The sequence below is a fragment of the Embiotoca jacksoni genome, unplaced genomic scaffold (assembly GCF_022577435.1).
Source record: "Embiotoca jacksoni isolate LCO1_2020_lvr unplaced genomic scaffold, fEmbJac1.0.p SCAF_6, whole genome shotgun sequence".
Lineage (NCBI taxonomy): Eukaryota > Metazoa > Chordata > Actinopteri > Embiotocidae > Embiotoca > Embiotoca jacksoni.
This window is the reverse complement of record NW_027185414.1, coordinates 19,808,421-19,829,224: the sequence shown is the minus strand read 5'-3', so window position 1 is coordinate 19,829,224 and position 20,804 is coordinate 19,808,421. Positions and strand designations below refer to the sequence as shown.

The 20,804-nt window shown below is 37.7% G+C and overlaps 1 protein-coding gene across 1 annotated transcript in view; it reads left to right on the top strand.

Annotated features, from left to right (window-relative positions):
• The window catches only part of LOC138213419 (protein diaphanous homolog 3-like), a 154,665-nt gene that overhangs the window by 14,105 nt on the left and 119,756 nt on the right, over window positions 1-20,804 (top strand). Inside the window, exons 4-13 of the mRNA XM_069174499.1 lie at window positions 1,325-1,455; window positions 9,634-9,708; window positions 10,124-10,193; window positions 13,341-13,477; window positions 13,742-13,847; window positions 16,386-16,496; window positions 17,006-17,124; window positions 17,371-17,487; window positions 19,962-20,080; window positions 20,173-20,237. Coding sequence (XP_069030600.1) covers window positions 1,325-1,455; window positions 9,634-9,708; window positions 10,124-10,193; window positions 13,341-13,477; window positions 13,742-13,847; window positions 16,386-16,496; window positions 17,006-17,124; window positions 17,371-17,487; window positions 19,962-20,080; window positions 20,173-20,237 — 1,050 coding nt within the window. The remainder of the gene's footprint in view (window positions 1-1,324; window positions 1,456-9,633; window positions 9,709-10,123; window positions 10,194-13,340; window positions 13,478-13,741; window positions 13,848-16,385; window positions 16,497-17,005; window positions 17,125-17,370; window positions 17,488-19,961; window positions 20,081-20,172; window positions 20,238-20,804) is intronic.

The following is a 20,804-nucleotide window of genomic DNA, read 5'->3' as shown; positions in this document are numbered from 1 at the left end:
TCGTCATCATCATTTCTCACCAGGATGAGAGAGGCAGTTGACAATTGGGCCAGAAGAGGAAAATAGAGGGATGGACACTTTTTGTGTCCTTGATGGGCTGGTGTGCAGCTAGGAAGTGGATTGTTTTTGTAAAACCTGCCAGTGTAGTTCAACTTGGCTGATGATGCTTAGAAAGGGTTGCAATCAAGAACCAACATGTGAGTGGAACAAAAAGAGCACGTTTCAGCCACGATAACAACCCTAGAGGTGTGTGATGTTGTAAGAGTGCTAGATTCATAGTACTACTACCTGATAAGAGGTGGGTGATTGGATACGTCTTGTGGTGCTGAGCCAGAGCCGTATTGGGGTAAACCAGTGGTGAAGTCTATCAGAGAATGAAACACAATAGAATATAACTTTTCTCACAGGTTCAAACCGGAGCTATTCAGTAATCATTTAGTATCACATGAAATTTAGAGTTTAAGCTATACTTTACCAGCTGTCATTCAGTATACACATATAAATATGACCCTTCCTATATGGATCATCATTTTCTCTTTCTATGTCTGTGATCATTACAACACAGCCTTTGATAGATTCAAATAAAAAAAGGTTTTAGTGTGAGATTTTGACAGCCAAAAGTCTTTCTGTCGTCACCGCTATCCCATTTGAAAGCACAAGCTTCAAGTGCTTGCTTGCTTGTCGGGCTTAAAACCCCCCCGCTATATCCAGGTATATACACTTGTTTGGTGCAATTTATGTGGATCATCATTTCAATTCAATTTGAGTGTATTTTAAACCACCAAGAAAAGTTTTTAGATTCTTTTGCCCTTTTGGATGTACTTTTTGATGGGTGTATGATGGATATTTTTCTGTAAAACATGTGGGGGTTTGGAAACGTTTTAAGAGAGCTTGCTCAATGTTATAGTAAAGAATCACAGAGGAATAAGCATTTAGGTTTATTTACAATAATTGAGGATGATTCAAAAGCCTGGAAACATTAGGTGATTAAGAAAGTATTTCACCGACAGGTATGAACAAGAAAGTGGATTTTCTTGAAATGGTACATTTAGTAAAAGCCGAACTCAGGATTTTTCCAAATTAGGTCAGATGTGCAGTTGCTGTAAATAGCTTGTTGTATACAATTGTTAGTGAATATATAATGGAACCTGCACATACAGGAACACGACACCCATGCTGAGGACACAGTAGTTGGGAGGTTGGGTCTGCTTTCTTTTTTTCCTGGCTGAGTAACTGACAAACATGCCTGTAACTGTTGCATACTCCTCAAAAAGTTGTGTTCTCTTTTTTTTAATATTTGTTCTTTGTCCTTTCTTTGTTCCAGGGTAGCTTGAGAAGCAGCAATCAGATATCTCCCCAGGAATTCCTGGGTGAGCTGAAGTCGGGGGCGATGGACGAACGTCTGTTTGCCTGTCTAGACTCATTGCGAGTGTCCCTCACCAGCAACCCCGTCAGGTATAGTACCAGATTATGGTGATGAAAATTGACTTGCTTACTTTAGATAAAATGCCCTCTTAATTGTCTCTTTTGTAAATCTTTTTGTTAAGTTTCGTCATATTTTATTTAATATTCATACATATCTGACTTTCCATTTTCTGGAATTTTATTTCTTCAGAATAAATTGAACTTTATTTCTAAGTGCAAATCTTCTAACCAAGAAGGTGGTTTTTTTTATGTTCAAGCCTTAGTCGTGCTCCAGTGAATGCTTTCAGTTGTTTGTGGAACGAAAGGGATGAAGTGCCTTGGACCCTGGTGGGCTTAGCACTGGGCTTTAGGCTTGGTCAGGGGTTATTATATCTTACAATGTAGGTTGTTAAACTGTGGCTACTTACTAAAATGTCTGCTCTGTTGGATGTCTGTAGTCAGGTGGTGTAGCCACTAGCCAGCTAATTGATCTACTGTAGCCATGAGAGTGCTCTCTCTCACTTCTTTCTCAATCACTTTCTCTGACAGTTAGCATTCTTCACACTTAGTCTTTTTGAGTTTTTCATCTAAGACAGCAGTAACACTGTGTATACACAGAAGGCGCAGCGTCAGCAAAAGCAAATATCGTGCTCGTCTCGTCGACTATGGGATGTGTCAATACTAAGGATATGATACAATACTAAGGATATGATACAATACTAAGGATATGATACAATACTAAGGATGCACAATACAAAGCTAAAATTAAGAGTGGACTAAGAAAACACTTTATTAGGGTTTATTAGCTTTGGAAGACTGTGAACTGACTTGTTAGTCCAGCAACATGAGGGCTACAATCAATCCATAATGCATCACGCTCTGTAGATAACTTTAATTTCACTTGTTATTTATTCAAAAAGAATATAGGGATACTTAATTGCCTTTTATACTTCTCTACTATTCTATTATATGATAAGATAAGTAATACATATTCAGAGCAGTAGGAACTTTCATCATAGTTTATTTCTGTTCATTCTGCTGCGTTTTATAATAGTAGGAATCATTCTCTACGCTAGCTCGACTTCAATGCAATTCAATTAAATCAATCGCCCAACAATAAGTACGCTTTTTGTTTTGTAAATTATTTTATGTTAAAAATTTGTATGTGTTCACATCTCTCTCACCCATGCTCAAACCCATTGGTTAGTTATATCTTAGCAGGTTTTCCATGCAATATTTGTCTTTCTCAGTATTTCTTTGCAGTTATGGGAACATTATGCAAAAAGGGTCTCCGTATACATGTATATACAGTAAATATACAGTACATATACGAGGAATTGATTTACCACAGCATGCATAAAATGTGGTTTTAAATCAACTGTACAGCTTTGATACTGTATGTTACGTATAAATACAATTAATGATGGCTGACTACATAGCAGTCACATAAACTGATGTACATAGTAACAGTCTATGCATTTATTCCCACTTCTGTTTGTGTTATCCTCAAGGAAATCATTTTGATGAAGTCACCGCTTATAAAACAGAGTGCCTGGCTCATGTTTCATGACACACTTTGAACTGGATCATAAATCTGACCTTGCTAGAAAGAGTGGGCCGGCAGCAGTAACCTCTCACTATCTAATAGCGCCATTACAATCCTGAGTTGTGGGATTGATTTGGCAGTAAAGGCATTTTGTCTGCCACTGTTTTTGGATACTGATCACTGTCACTTTCTTGGCACTGATGCAAACAAATATCACGCATTTCCTCAATCCCATGGTTGCATCCTGCTAGTATAAGATGACCGATTTATATGCTCCCCCGTCAGGATCTTTCTGATGGAGTAGACAGTCTTAGAAGTAATTTGGCTCTCGGGCTTCACCATGTGATGCTTGGCTCGGACTCCCGTATACCTCGTCCACCTCAGCTGCTCCACTTCTCTCTCCATTTTTGTGAAGAAAGGCCAAAGCACCAGCCCACAGGTCCAGCAAGGCTACAAGATGTAATTGTATTAAATGGATTTGATAAATGGATCTGACAAACAAGTGGAAATTGGTTTTTGATTTTATATTAAAACTGACCTTCAAGTTTAAGGCCCCAGATTTATTTTTTTCAGTTTAGCAATACGGGAGGGTCAAGTTTAACATTCCTCTTTGTCACACTAGTGTAGGAAACCTTGGATGCTCCCCCTGTATCTCATACACCCGCTGCCCATGGACTGCACATAAAGATTCACAATTCCCCAAAGCAAATAATGCTGACAATAAAGTTACAAATACAAAATATACACACAAAGGTCTTCATAAGTTCTTAGTTCTACTAATTGGTCACTTGATTGGGAAAACCTGTTAAATGTAATGGGAACTAATTGACTAGTGCAGCCATAAATTGTATTTTAAATATTAAAGTTGGTTGATACTGTCATAGAGGTATTCATTTAATTACATGTTTATTATTAATGATATAATTTATAGTGGTGTTGAAATGAGCTTCATTATATTGATTGGCATTTCTAATGTTCTGCCCACTCTATCAACAAACAGGAAGCTGGGAAGAATATTAGAAACACATTTCAGTATGTTGCATTATAGTATAACACGACAGCCTCAACAATAAATATGTAGTTAAATTCATACCCTTTTCATGTGATTTTTAAAATATGAGCTTTTTCCACTGTAGCTGATGAGTGCTTTTGAAAAAGATATACTTTTAAAGTTGAAAAGAAAATGTTTAGTTGCAGCCTGAATATTTCCTTTTCATTTATATTATCAGAAAGCATTTATTTTAGAGATTTGACAAATAGTTTGAGCTATTTCACAATTTTGACTGTTACTATTCAAATTCATTATAAAAATGCATGGTCTATTTAACACCTTTTTCAAATAAGCATCATTATATAAACATAAACCACCTTATTTTTCATAGTTTTAATACATTGTCATTGAGACACACGTGTTACCTACAGTCACATTGTGTCTGTTGCAGTCTGCTAGAGTGACGTCATTGAAATATGAAATGACCTCTTTTTTTTTTATTCTTTTTTTTTATTTCCGTTGTCCCACATTGCTGTGTGCAGCCTCCTCATTCTTCTGTCCCCAGAGAGCCCTCCTGTACTCAGTTAACTAGCTGTGATGCTATACAGTAATTTTTTTTCTGTTTTCATAACTGCTTTAGCAGAGTGCAACACTGTGTGCACTGCCTGGGAACCTTGGAAGCATTCTCCTGAGACTGGTAGAAGTCAAGCTACCTTTGCTGTGAAGTTAGCCAGATAAGGCGCCTCATTTTTCTCTTTGATTTATGACTGTGTTTGTTTCCCAGGGAATGGGATGATGAATTTGCTTTCTTTTCTATTTCTTTTAAGGCTTTCTACCTCACTCTGTTTTTTGGTGTCTTTCTGAGATGATGGCACTCTGTTAAATATTGTTGTGCTTCTTGTGCATCTGTTGATGGTGTGGTTTTATTATGTGAGGAAACTGAAGGTAAAGGCCACGCTGTGTTATGAAACTGTACGGATCTGCTTTGTGCCAATGTCTGAGTCCAAATAACTAATGACAATATTGTTAACGGGTAGCAATCACACATTTTTATTCGAGGAAAAATTGTGAAAACAGTTTTTCAGATAAGTTTTGCACAACTCCGCTCCAAACACTGGGGACATACAGGCATAGAATGTGATTGAAGTTTTCTCATTTGGGATGTAGGAGGGGTGCCAGATGTTAGGAACTAATGAAACCCAAGGGCTGCCAGAGCATGTGAGATTTGCACACAGAATATCAAATACTTAAATCATTTTAGAGTTTAGACAAACACCATGTCAAATACAAACCACTTAACTGCACAAGGAGGAAAAACAGACAGATATTGTACAGATTTGGCAGAAATTTTAGCCCTAACTTAGTTGCCCCATACCAATTTTATCAGGCTGGAATTCTGCCAGAATGGTTGAGGTTGGATGGGGTCATGATGCTCGATGAAATGACAAAATGATCTACGATCTGGCTCTTCGTAGGTCATTTGGATTTATGGCATTTCAGATTGTTTGGTTGGCTGTCTTTCAGTTTAAGCACTTCCCCTCTCTATTATAGACCAAAGTGAGCTTAATATTACTGAAGAGTTCCGAGACACTACATTTTTCTTATTTATTTTTATATTCTATTCTTAAAAGTAATCTTGTTTGAGTAAACTTTATTTGAAATGAAAAAAATCCACCAGGGAAAAAAACAGTGAGTGTGAAGTCCCACGTAGCTGGTCAGCTGCTCCGTATGATGCCGGTTCTAGACAAATATAATATGTAATGTAACTCAACACAACATTCTGTACATGATAAATCAAGCTGCAAAGTTTGCCCACATTATTTTGCTCTTCCTGACCTTCAAGGGCACAAAGACATACTCCTCACGTGAATTAAATCCTCTGCCTGGTTGTTCTTGCTCTTGAAGATGAGATTTTTCTCCAGGCATTGAGAGAAACTACCACTTTGTCACTTTCTGGTCTCTGAGATCTTCAAAATGTCTTGAAGCTAAAGACTTCAAAAAGCCTTTGAACGCTGACTTATTCACCACTAACCCCTTCCTCTTCTCACTCTTGTGTTTCAAGGCAAATATTTTTCTGAATTTGTTGCAGCAGACCCTGATTGCGCAGGCATGTAGGTTTCCTCTGCTATTGATCAGCTTATTATTTTCCTTTGCGTTCTGCCTCAGCTATTGATGATGAAAAACTGGCATACAGTTGCCACTGAGCTATGCATTTCAATGAAGCGCTTGTCAAGACCCTCTCCCTGCCTACTCGAGAATAAGAATTGCCTGTGCCATGGCCCAGTCAGAAGTGTGGGCTAAATTGATTTTTTTTCCCTCCCTCGAACACGAGAGCCTCATTCCTTGGCTATACGTTGGCAGCAGCCTTCCCTGTCTTCATCAGCGAGGCCTTGTCCCTCATCTTCCTGACCCTGTGACACATTTCCACACACAGTCATAGGCCCTGATATTGCGGAGGCCTTCGCGGCTTGCTTTTTGTAAGTGGAAGGCTGAAAAGTAAAATGTTCTTTTAACAGCTGAGATCAGATGGAATTAAAACCACTGTGTTTTTAAAAATGAACCATTCATTCTACCATTGTACAGTAATGAATGTTATTTTCAAAATGTGTTATTTGGTTGAGCAATAAATGCCTTTGACTATAGTAAAACCAAATACACCATGACCGCATGCTACAGCTTACATGCTACTTTGCACACCTTAACTAAATCAATTAACAAGTTGTCTATCTACATTTTTCTTACTAATTTTTCACACATGAAGGCACAAATACATTAAAAGCAGCAGCATCTCCCTAAATTGTTTGCACATTACCACATCCAGCTCGCAGGATATTGTTTGGACAGAAGACCAGATCTCTAGTTGCCAGTATGAGCTGCTTTAAGTAGAAACAATATGGATTTTCTGTTCCTGGCTTTCCAAGTGAAGTTGTAACATATGCAACAAACTGAAACTTTTACCTTCTAACTTTATGCCATACACATAATGTGTACAATTACGCTCACATATTGAAGTCACTGCACTCAAATCAAACCTAAATCATTACAAGTGCTAATATATTTTTGTGGGAATTGGAGTGGAATTCATTCTGTCATCTGTGACATGTGTCACAGTTAAGTTAAATATAACAAATCAAAAAATATATAATTAATTTGCCATCTGTCAGAGTTCCTTGTCTTTTTAACACAAAATAAAAATGCAATTTTGTCCGCATTCTTTTCCAGACACAACAATATAACAAGAGATAAATAAACTAATGGGCCTATGTTCATTTTCAAAAAAAGAAAAGGTTTGATGCTGGGAGGCATGCAGCTTGTTGATTAGAGCAGCAACAGTGAATGCTAATATTCAGCGATGGTGTTCAGGTTTAGACAAAAGGGAGTTATCATCGCTCACAATCACACTGGCATTATCTTTCTCTTTGTTTTCTGCATCCCTAAAGGTTCACTTAAGTTTATCATGTAATATGTGTCCTCATTGTCTGCTCTTTATTTGAATTACAGGAAAACATCTCTGTTGAAAGTTGTTGCTGCTTTTTGACACGTGCCTGTTGTCAGACTTGTTTTAAAACTTCTGTTATTTTGTGTGCCACTGTCACACAGGCCATGTTCTGCTGAGCTACTGGTTTTATGGCTCATTTTAATCTTGATGTGGGGAGACTAAAGAAAGCCTTTGGTTTATGTAAATTAATGTCTGATTTCTGCATTGTTCAAAAACTTCTCACAATGTTTGGATTTAGAGAGAACTTAAAGCAGGTTAATGGTAAATGGTTAATGGCAATTTCCAAGCATGGCTTATTCACTATAGTACTACGATGACTAAAATGGATGTAGTTTATGTTGTGCTTCATTTCAGGTTGAAGATCGTCAGTGTTTGCTGACTCATTGTTTTCAGGCTGTTATTTACTCTCTGATTTACAGCTTTGAATAGCAGAAAGTAAAACTGTACATTTTTGTTTTTTTTTCCAAACCTCACTTATAACCTAAGGACATTTATAGTATTTCAAAATTCTCCCAGGCGTGTCTGATGCACAGAGCCCATGGTTGTTCATTTTGGCCTTACAGTTTTGCAGCTGTTGCTGACTAAAGTTGGGGGTGTTTTTCAGCTGGAAATAAAAAAATAGAATAGCTTGGGGCTTAAAAACGTAGAAAAAATTGTCAGGAAGGGCTGAAGAATATTTGATGAAAATAAAAGTGGTCGTTTTTATAGGGGGTGAAGTATTTTTTTCAGTATTGGGAGTACTATATACTATTTAATCCATTCTTTTGGAAAAAGGTTTGGTCTATCTGAATGTTTGATCAGCACTATTGTAGAGTACAGTTGGGGTTTGGATTTGATTCATCAGTTTGATTCTCTTTGTGGACTCACTCATCATTGGCTTTTTCAAGATGGAAAGCACCGTGCCCTTTAAAAGGAAAATAAATCTATACCATATGTTGGTCCTAAGCTTTTGATATTACTCTTTAATCATAGGTAACAGTCTGTGGGATCCAACAAAGGCACCTTCTCCATAAAATGTGTCTAAAGTCAGTTTTCACATAAAGAGCAGAAGGAAAATTCAATCCTCCTATAGCTTCTTTTGATGGAGAGATGTGAACTTCCTTCACCCCCTTTGGAGAGAAACAACTCACAAATGTCACTTGCTTCCAAGTATCCAACTTTCATAAGAATTCAAACAAATCAGAATCTAATTCTGTCTCCTGGCCCCCAAACTTTCTTCTCTGCAGTGTAATTCTTTGCAATTTTATTTTTTCTCTCAAAAGTTCAATGACATTGTACTAAGGCTACCTAAAGTATTATATTTTTATTAAAGTTTTTGTATTGAAGGTACCATGGTCAGTTGATGATTTTGAAGATATATATTTTTGAAACTGAATTTTTATATATATTTACATTGATCAGCCAGTAAAGACCAATTTGTCTGGTTTGTGTTGCTGTAGCTACAGTATATTTCCGTGACGTTTGGTAATTTGACAATTTTGATTTACATTTTACTATTTTGTGGACAGATTGGTCTAACTACATTCCTTTGAGTTAGTCTTGTAAGAGACAATCCAAAAACAGTAGCTCTGGACTATGATTATGGACAAAGAGAGAGAAAACCTATTGACAAAAGCTACCTTGTCAACAGAAATTTGATAAACGAATGTAGATTGGTCTACAAATTTGACTGAACGTTATTGCTCGCCTAAGAAATACTTTTTTTGTTGAATAAAATATCAGACAGGAATACCTTCTATTGATGTTATACTTCTGTAGTAGGGCATAGAGTTTATGTAGGGTTTATTATATATTGCTTAGTCACTCTCTCCGTGTCATCTTATTGCAGATATTGTAAGTAACATCTTTCAATATGCCAAACATTTTTTTTTACACTAGTATACAATGTTTTGTTCACCAGACAAGTTTTCTTAAAATGTTGTGTTGGCCAGGCCATAATATATAGCTTTCACACTGTTAATGTGCTTTCTGTTGGTGGTTTCTGTCTGTGTATATGATTTTAGTGCAGTCTTTTGTATCAAGATTGCAGTAAAGTGTTTACTACTGCTGCCTCTTTCCTCAGCACACAGTACAGAATTCTACATGTGTTTTTCTGTCTTAAAGCTTTTCACAGTGGTTGATGAGTATGAAATTGTTGCTGTCAGTTGTCAGTCTGACACTGTTGTGGTATTGATTTAATGTTTGTTATTTCAGCTGGGTGCAGAGCTTTGGGCATGAGGGTCTTGGACTGCTGCTGGACATTTTGGAGAGGCTGCTTTTCAAGAAACTGTAAGTTTATGCATTCACCCATGTATTGTTGTACGAACGCTTCCTGAACTCTATAATTATTTTGTTTATTCAGTGGATTATTCATAATTAGTAATACTTGAACAATCATTGTATTCTGGCTCTGGTAATATTCTCCTCGTTAAGTCATTTTAACACATAATAACTCCAGATTGACACATTTAGTCATAACAACCGATTAAATTGCCTTTATGTTTGCTGCTGGTACAATTACCAGTTGTTTGTTCTCAGCACATTCTTGCATCTTTTTTCTTTGTGAATTTGACATGCTTTCCTTCAAAGTCCTTTATCCGTATGTGAAAATATGCACAAACACTGTGTATACAGTAAGTATAGTATTGTCTTCCTGGTGTAAATTGGAGACCAACTGCTCCTCATTACTCTGTTTTGTCTCTAGGCAAGAGAAGATTGATAAAAAGAACCAACACAAAGTCATCCAATGTCTCAAAGCCTTCATGAACAATAAGGTAACGACAAAAGGATTGGATTCATTTGTTTGTTTGTTTGCTTATAGCACACAGAAATTCTAGGTTATTAAAATGTTGGTTCTACATTAAGTTACATATTACATGTCATGCACCACCACAATTGCATTTTCAGTTATGTAGTCTGTCTTAGAACTCATCTAAATAATGTTTCTAAATATGGAACATGTGTCTGTGGGCATGTTAATAGCCCAAGTCAGGACTATTGATTTTTGATGAACCGTTGCAGACTGACTCAAGGGGCAGGAGGGTCAGTGGGTGAACTACTACTAGGGGAACCCAGAGTCATAATTGTTAAACATAGACTTTAATTTAAAACCATTCATATCCACATCTGGTGGTTTTATGTAATTAAACACCTGGGATTTAAATTATAAAGGGCTTACGACCAGTGAGAAGAGCATCATCACAACGATATAGAGTTGTACAAGGGAAGTTTTAATAAAATCCTTTGTACAGTTTTAAGATTCCTGGCTGGCAAAATGTCGTCATTCTGGTGATGTTTTCCCCTGAAAGCTCAGGAACGATAAGTGAGTGATTGTGTGAATAAAAGAGTGTTAGCATGAAAGAGAGAGTGAGGATAGGAAGCACAACTTCATTTCCTAATTCTTTCAATATTGTGATGTACCCCACACCAATAACTGTAAGTCACGTAACAATGTGACTGTCTCTCTGTGTTTTGTTTTTTTGTGAATGTTTCATGTTAATCAAAGCTTTAACTTTCAAACTCTGCTGTCTGTGGGTGTATTTGTCTAATCTTTACGGCAATACAGATGCAAAACAGACTTTTAGTTACAGATTTGGTTCCTGAGTTTAGCTCCTCAGTTCTTGGGTACTATCTGATCCAAGCAAACCACAGCAAAGTACCAGCAGCAGACATACAGAGACTCACACAGTCGTAACACACAAACTGTGTTTTATTGAAAAAAAATTTAACTGTATAAGCAAAATAAATTAGAATTGCATTTTGAAAAGACATTAAAAGCTAGATGGAAAGTATGAAACTGATGTAATGTAATTATCTTTAATAAATTAATTTTCCTCAGATAAAGCATCATCCATGGCTGACTCCTTTTAATATAGTCAGTCACTGTGGAAGCATTTATTTCCAAAAACTTTCATAAGTCATTTTGTTATGTTATTATTATTGCTTTTTTTTTTTTTCTCCAATGATTTGTTTAATTGAAAAACAGAATCAATCAATCAAACTATAAAATAATACAACCATATTGTGATAAAGTGATGCCACTTCAGGTCAGTATAAAATAACATTTACCTGACCGCCCAAACCTAAGCACTTGTAAATGTGTTCTTTCGAAGTAGCTTCAGTTCATAATGCCTCAGCTTTTCCTCCTTGTGTCTTGTTGGTCCATGAGTACAGAGGGAAAAAAGAATCCCGCCACATGCAGCTAAAACCCGGCGGAGACAGATATACAGCCCCGCTGGCACAAAATGGGCTGTAAGGTCTCATGTAATCCGGCGTCTCAACAGGCGCCAGACACCAGCATTTACCCGTAGGCCTCTCTGTCAGCCCAGACCTTTCCCTGGCTAGAGAGGCATCTTGGGACGGGAGGCAGCCACAATGCCAAGAAGACAGGTGTTCTCTGCCAGCTGTCATTGCAGCCTTTTCTTCCTGTACCTTCCTGTGTCAAGTCACATATTTCATATTTTCTACTGTCTCTCACCGATGGCATTGTAACATAACACTAAAAGTCACTCCACTGTGAAATAGTCCAATTTACCTTTATCAGGAGACCTTTTTCCTTGTAAAATATTCGCTTTTAGCTTAACTTCTTGTTCAGTTCTGAAGTTTCAATCGAAAAATATCTGAGCATTTACTTCCATTTAAATTCACTTACTATCTTTATACCAGTCGTAATTTACATTTTTTATATACGTGGTACTGCACTGTGTATTTAAACAGTGTTATACAGTTCCCCTAGGTTTACAGACATTACTCAAAAAATGTCCAAAAAACAACAACAAACAAACATCCATATCAGCTGTGTGCTTTAAATATTTTAAAATGTGATGAATAAACATACCTGGACAAATGTACACAAGTAGTGTGTTTGAATACTGTCTTCTTGTCATGAAGTACATTTTGTGAAACTATTGACCGCATAAACATTTTATGCATAAAGCCAAGCCAAAGATAGGGAACTAAAACTAGACAGAAAAATTTGCGAAATTTTTATATCAAGCATATATTATAGTGAACATAAAATGTCGATTTTTGCATGAAGCTCTTCAGGTCCAAGGACAATATCTGAATTCCACAAAACTTGGTTTGCTGACTCCTTCTGTATAAAGCCTGCATTGAACAGGCAAACAAAAAATATGATTCAATCGCTCAGTAATGTTTGGTTTTAATAGCACTTATGCAATACAAAGCCCTTTTTCAATTGTTTTTTTTCAAATCAAAACACTAAAGTAAAAAGAAAACATCACTTTTTGATGCCTTTTATGATGAAATAAAGGCCCGTTTGATTGCCAATAAAAATAAATTTTAATGTATTTTGTGCCAAACATTTTATTCTCTAACAAAAGCAGACTTTTCATTCTGAATAGATTTCGTTTGTTCAAACAGACAACACACACGAGATAAAGAGGAATTCTCCTTGTTTAACAACAATTACCAATCAAAATGGTGTTGAAAAGTTTTTCACTGCACGCTGTCATCAAATTCTGGTATTGTTTTGACAAATCTTTCTGAAGGATGGTGTTTTTGCAAAAAAGTTTCTGTTGGCTTTATGAATCCAACATCCATTAAAGAAATCACATAACAATTAAGCAAAATTAGTTAAAGTATGATAGTTTAATAAAATTTTCTAATGGCCAAATTCATTGGCATAATAAATTGTACCTCGCTGGACCTCTAATTAGTGTTGCATGTATAATGCATAACAAAAGAAACTTTAATCACTGTTAAGATTGAATATGACTTCGGTCAAACACATGATCATTCAGATGTATTTTGGAGCACAAGTAAATGTATTGGGCATGAATTAATCTTGTATCCCTAAGGCTTTAAAGTTTGCTCTTATTGTCTCATGTGACATTGTAGCCTTGTGGGAAATGGGACAAATTACATCATACCTGAGTAATCATGTTGTGTTTTTATTGCAGTATGGATTGGATCGAATTCTGGGGGAGGAGAGAAGTCTTGCTTTACTGGCAAGAGCCATTGATCCCACCCAGTCTGCCATGATGACTGACGTGGTAAAGCTGCTGTCAGCCATCTGCATTGTAGGCGAAGAGAACACGTATGTCTGTCATTCTGTCATCACATCTATCTCTGACTATCATGTGTTATTTTTTATCAACGTAAATCAAAAAGCCGTGCATGACTTCGAAAAATGAGCCTGTAAAGTATTTCTTTCCTGAGTGCCAGTGTCACTCACTCACTCACTCCAGGGAACCTTGAATGCAGTACGGAAGGAGAGAGCTTATGGTCAAAATCCCTATAAATGAATGTATTACTTCATTTTTTCCAGTTGTTCGCTCATGCATTTCATGTTCTCATTTAGTTTGGAGAAGGTCCTTGAAGCCATCACCACAGCAGGAGAATGGCGAGCAATTGAGAGGTTCAGTCCTATTGTGCAAGGACTGCGAGATCGCTCGGTTCAATTACAAGTAAGTGCAAAGTACATTTATAGCCATGGACGCCCTCATATTTCCTTTAGGTTTCACTGAAAATATATAGAGTATGACTGTGAAAATTAGAGCATGTAAACACACAAATGCAATGGCAACATTAAGGCAGCTTGCATTTGGCGAATTTCTGCGTGAACTGTTCTTTGAAAAAATTGGGACATAGGTCCTTGGTGGGATGAGATAAAGTAACAACACTATAACCTAATAATTTGATTTTACCAATTGCTGTAATGATTATGTGACATATAGACGGTGATATCATAATTTGATTTTGACTCACAAGGTCGAGAATCCGTTTGTTTTAGTACATCAAATAAATACCAATGTTGCTTAAAGCACTTCTCAGAATTTATCCTTGAAACTTCAATTTGTTCTCCATTAAGCAAGTGAGTAAGTTTATGTGGATATAAAATTGTGTGAAATGCACATCATAGTATAAATTGTAAACACCTTTCCCAGTTTTTTTCTTTTTTTTGTTGGGCAAATGCAGAAAGACAATGCATCTTTTTTTTTTTTAGGCCTACATGTTGAGCAAGAATAGTAACTTTCAAAGGCAACATCACAGTGCTTATTTTGAAAACTAAATGCTATCTCATACACAGAGACTATCAGTGCCATATGCTTCAATTAAGTACAGACATCCGCTGTCACGATCACTTTGAGCACAGACAGGACAGAAACTGAGTCTGCCCACTATTAATCTGCACATCTCCACATCTGTTTGTGACATCAGCCTGATATCTACAGACAGCTGGGACAAACTGAATGAAGTAGAGTGCCCACCCCGATCACTCAAATTCCATAGTGTCATATCTCATAGCCAGAAATAATATCACATCAGTACACACATTCAACGTTCAGACCAGTGTGCTGAGTGTTTTTCAATCTATCCCTCTTGTAGATGCAATCCCTGGATTGACTATGATTGAGTCAGAATCAACATCTTTAGTCAAAACAGTCCTATAAACTGCTGAGGGTCCATAAAGACCGTCAGTAACTGTTTGCGTCACAGTCTAAGGGACTGTCTGGACTCAGGATCATTAGCTGTTTCTGGCTATCTCGTGGGCTACAACTGTTGGGGCACTGCAAAAACAGTGAGAGGTAAAGAATCAATAGTCGGGTGAAAGAGTGAAGGAAGGAAATATGTTTACTTGGCAGGAGCCACGGATGCAAAGAAAATAATAAATTACAAGCAGGATTTTAAGGTGCATTATAAACTAGAATTTCCTTCACACAGGCAGTAAGTACACAAAACTCATCCATGGGTTTCCAAACACAGCCGTTTGTACTTAGTTGTGTTTTATTCATGCTTTGTAATTACTCCCCACTTTCTATTAGCCTACGCAAATCCCTTTTAACACCATGCATTATTAAAGCACAAATACTGTTATCCTAACCGTAGCAACGTCTGGTCAAAGGCTTTCTGTGACACTTTACTACATTTATACACAGTGTCCCCCATCAGCCTTCGGCTTTAAGGAAGTGCAGGACTATAAATAAAAACACGGCGGACAACTAAAATCAGAGACGCCAGAGTTTTCTTTTAAAATCATGAGTGTCTTTGTGTATTTATAACTGATTTAAATATATTATTCTAAAGATAAAGCTCAAACTAAGAGATAATTAGATACACATTTTAAATAATAAATATGTATACTGAGCTGGAATCAAATAATAGACTTCAAATACAGACAAAGCTTCTCTGCTGTGCTGTGCTCCCTCTGAATAATGGTGTAAAGGATTGTATTGATCTTTCTCAACCCTTTTCTCTCTTATTTTGACAGTTTCCCCAGCAAGGTTCAACAAAACTGAAACCAGTATATATGGAAAGTAGGAAGTCACTTAAATAATTGGTCCGTTTCTTATAGTAACAATGGTGTCGACTTCTTCACGGGCAACACAAAGGTTTTGAATTGTTATCTACCTGTACTACAATATTTCAATGGTACTTTGAAGATGGGTTATTACTAAGGCTGAGTGTCATGGTTAAAATAAGACTGGGCTATTAAATTGACAATGATCCTTGATGCATCTGAATATCTAGCATCGCCAGACCCTCTTTTCACCCATGAGTGGGTTGCTTTACTGATCAATAATAGATTTTTCTGTTTGTGTTTGCCCGGCTAGTTGAAGAGTCACAAGATGCAGCGGTCCCTCTGTAGTAAACCAAACTCAGAGGGGAGTGAAAAACAGCTTCCAAAAGAGCGACTTTGCCCTTAAATTGACTGTTAGTTAGTTTTGTGTGTATGGGTCTGCAGTTGTTGCATTAATATTAAAATCACCCCCCCCCCCCCCTCCCCCCAACCCTGTTGGTGACTGGAGAAAATAGACATGCATTAGTTATGGTCCTTTGCTTCCAAGGGACATAACTCATTTAGAATGCATGCCAGTATGCTTTTCATCAACTTCTGGAAGAAGTCCATCATTTTTCTTTGGTTCTCTCCCCCCCCCTCCCCCCACCTCCCCCCCCACCTCCCCCGCTCGCTCCCTTTGTTCCGTGTACCCTCCATGTTGCAGGTGGCATGCATGCAGCTCATCAATGCATTAGTAACATCTCCTGATGAGCTGGACTTCAGACTGCACATCAGAAATGAATTTATTCGCTGTGGCCTGAAAGAGATATTGCCGGTAAGCAAAACACACACACACACACACACACACACACACACACACACACACACACACACACAATATAAACTCACGCTCATCTTGTATTAATATTTAAATGAGTTGTCCACTTCAGTGAAATATTGTCGATTTGCTCCAGCAAATAATTTATGAAACACGGAGGAGAGTTTGCACGTCTTTCTGCCTGCGCCACAGCCAGAAACCAATAAAGTTTCTCGTGTCTGGGCTAATAATCTTCCTACTGGCTCTTAAACCATCTACCTAACATGTTTATCCGTTGTAAACAATGTTGCTGTTGCTGCCAAGGAAACAAATAAATTAAATTGAAAAGCTGGTGCCCACACCTGTATATCACAGTGACTAATGGCACTTAGAATGAGCTCCTTGTCTCCACTTGAGCTCAGTGCTTCCCTTTTAATGCTAAGAGCTTCATTTATTTTGCTTAATTCTTTGTTTTTTTTTGCATCTGTTTGAACTTTTGTTCGTCTTCTACCTTGATCCATCTGTAGCAACTGATAGCCATCCGGAATGAGGCCCTTGATATTCAGCTGAAGGTGTTCGAGGAGCACAAAGAAGAGGACATGATGGAGTTCTCTCATAGGCTGGAAGACATCAAGAGTGAACTTGAATATCCTTGTCGTTATTATAAACAGAATCACGTAACTCGAAGGATGAATTCAGTGGGCGTTTTCTTTTGATAAATAATATAGGTAGGAAACGTTCTTGGCATCCAGTTAAAAGTCAAACGTTCTGCTACAAATTGCAAAGCTAAAATGATAATTATTTAATTTATTTTTATGTCAGTAGTTTTTGTTTTTTTTGTATGTGAAAATACAGTATTTCTCTTTATGTACGAGTCCTTGACTCTCTGCACTGATGCGGGGGATGTGTTCAGTATTGTACAGAGCATGGTGAAGGACAGCAGTGCAGAGCCCTATTTCCTCTCTATACTGCAGCACCTGATGCTTGTACGCAACGACTACTTGGTCAGGTAAAAAACAACTGATCACACGCACGCACACACACGCACACACGCACAAGATTTATAATCCCAAGAGTAATGTATTCTCTCATTGTTGTCCATAATTGATGGATCATCTCGGTCCCTCGTGTACCCTCAGTGTCTTTTTCTGTCTATGACTGAAACTTTGCACTCTTTAAATGCAGCTCTAATTAACTCAAATATTGTCTTTTGTTCAGTCAGGGGTGTGTGGGAATGTAACTTACATTCATTTTTACAGTATTTTAATCTCACATTTTATGCAAATTCCCACACATGCAAATGCCCAAGCACTTTTGGAAGGTGTTAATGTCGTACGCTGGTGAAGAGCTTCTGTTTTGTGGGGGTCTATCTCCTTCTGCCTTAAACCCTCTCAATGACATTGGCTAACAAAGAGAATGCTTTCTCTTTCATCTCCAAGCCATCTACAGCAGCCATAGCTCCAGAGCATTTCTCATCTCCTATTAATGGTACTTTTCAAAGGCTTATTTTATGTTGGTTCGCTCACAGTTGAGTCTGACTTAAACCGTAGCTTGATCAAAGATGGAGCTTTTATCTGAAGAATAAGAAATGTTTCACCTGCAGTTCGTCTTCCCACCCAAAAACAATACCTGTCTGGCTCTGTGCTCTGTCTGATTAATTTTGTTAATCTGATATGATTATGAAATGTTAACACTTGAGATAGCATTTTTATTAGCGCTATCTATTTGGTAAGAATTAGTCGAAGAATATTCAACGTACAAACAGGAACATATATTGCTGCCCCGTGTTCAGCTCTCACCAACTGTCCAAACTCCATAATCTTCTGTATTTATCTTCTGACAGATAACCCGGTGAGCCACAGAGGTTGCCGTTACAGTTCTACTTTATGCAAGAATTCAATATTATAATGTATTGTTTATTACTGGAATCAATCACTTTTATTTTGGATTGGCGATCAGCACAAGAAACCTTTCTCATTAATTCAAAGCAACTTCTCCGTGCTCCATTTTGCACTTTGCAGTCTGACAAAACCCTGAAATTCTATTTTCCATATCTGAATGCCACACGGTACCCCGCCTTTTTGTTCTTCGCTCCGCTATCTGTACATGCTAGGTCTAACTTCCCATGTACAGTAGTTCTCTTCTATGTTGGGTCCCTGAGTCCCTGAATAATGAAGAAACATGAGTAGTTTGACTGATGCCTCACTCCATTTGATTTTTTTATGGGTTTGTTTCTGAATTCAGACGATTCCATCATGCAGCTTATCTTCAAAATAATACACATCGTATCCACTATCCGATCCAGCCTCAGCATTGTTGAGGTGGAAGCTAATGTCCCAGATTAATCACTGGTTGTACGTATCAAAGTATTTATTAATAATTTGGTGTAGAAGGGATTAGGACTCTCTGCGGCATTGTTGTAAGATAATGAGCAGATCAAACAGACACATTCTCTTTAACTTGCAGTAGCACTGTGGCTTCCAGCATTGCATGTCATCTGCTGTTGCATTGTAATATTTTATTTTGCTTATTGAGGCTTGCCCTTGGTTATTCTGTGATCAGTGCGTTCAACAGAGCCATGTAAAATAATTTAACTGCAATTACTCAGCAACTGCTAATAGGTTGGCATGTATTCCCCATGGTTCACTATCATAAAAACAGTGCTTTATATATTAAATATATATAATATAATTAATATATAATAAATATATATTAAAATGTAAAGGCTGTATTCAAGTTTAGCTTTTGAAAGGAAACCAGTAGAGCATGTTGTTAATATACCTTTCTTGAGCATCAAGACATTTAAAGCCAATTTATAGTTTCTCCATTTACATGAGCTTTACTGCACACTGCAGTTAAGTGTAATTATACGGGGACACGTTCTACACGTATAAAGAAAGTTGGAAAGGAGGCAATAAATGTTATAAGTGACCAGATGTTTGCTCAATTGTACCATTTTACTTTGTAGCAGCCGGATGCAGGGGAAACACAGTGGACAGCAATGAGTCATTTTTAATGGCGATTTAAATTCTTCTACCTCTGGGCAGTGATTAATTATAGTGGTTTGTTTACATTTTGAGCATTGTTTCACACTTTTGCTCCAAGTATTTACTTTGTTGTTGTTGATAAAATCCCCAAAGTAGCAGCAGATTGATGCTGCACTTGAAACGTTTTCCTGAGACGTGTGTTCTCAGCGCAGTGTCTCCTCATTTTCCACCGAGATGCCAACAACTCGCCGTCTGCTAGTTTGCTTTGAATGACCCTCCCTACTCCTGTTTGCACTTCTTCTCTCACCTGCACACTGTGCGCTCTGCGCTGGGCAACAAAATGCCGCACAACAGGGCAAAGTGAATCTCAAGGTCAGGAAAATACCCAACACTTGGATCGCTGTTTATGCCGGTCATTACGCTTGCACAAAAACAGGGATCCTGTGTCTTTCTCTCACTGTGTCTCCTGACTTTCCTTGTCTCATTTGACTCCCAGGCCTCAGTACTTCAAGATCATTGAGGAGTGTGTTTCTCAAATTGTGCTCCATCGTAGTGGCACAGATCCAGACTTCAGTTACCGCAAGCGCCTCGATGTCGACTTCAGCCACCTCTTAGGCAAGTTGCACACCTCCAGCAGTTTATTTACATTACAGCTTTTTCAATAACGCATTGATAATTCATTGACAACTCTCTTTGTTTGTCCTCAGAGGTGTGTGTGGATAAAGCTCGTACAGATGAGTATGAACAAAGAGCTTCAGAACTGGCACAAAAGGCAAGTATTGACGAAAGATCAGCTTCGATTTTCCCTCCACTGTATATCCCCTACACCACAGGGACAAAACGAAACCACGGCACTGCTGGAATTTATACAAATTAGTTGTATAAAATTATGTCGGCACTGTCAACAGCCTGTTCTCAGGGCTGGCAGCTGGTGTGGGCCTCCCGTCCTGGGACACCCAGTCCTGGCCTGCGACACGGAACTTTAACGTCAGCACAGTGTTCACACTCACGCTGGGCATTCAATGTCTCTTTGTGAAATAACCCAAAATCTAAAATTAAGAATTAAAAAGATAAATAAGAAATGACTGCCCAACTTGAAAAATCTCAGCCGGCTGAGGCGTCTCCGACTGATGATTGGACCCTTCAACTGGTAGCCCCGAGCAAAATTTATTTTTGTCAAAAATAATTGTATGTATGTCCTACATTTTCAGTGCGTTAACACCAAAATGTGTTCCCCCATCTCATTGTAGATAAATGATATGTTTCTTTTACACTTTTTAATGTCTGCTTCAGCTTGAGCTACTATGTTAATGTTTATATTTGAATGATCATTGCACAG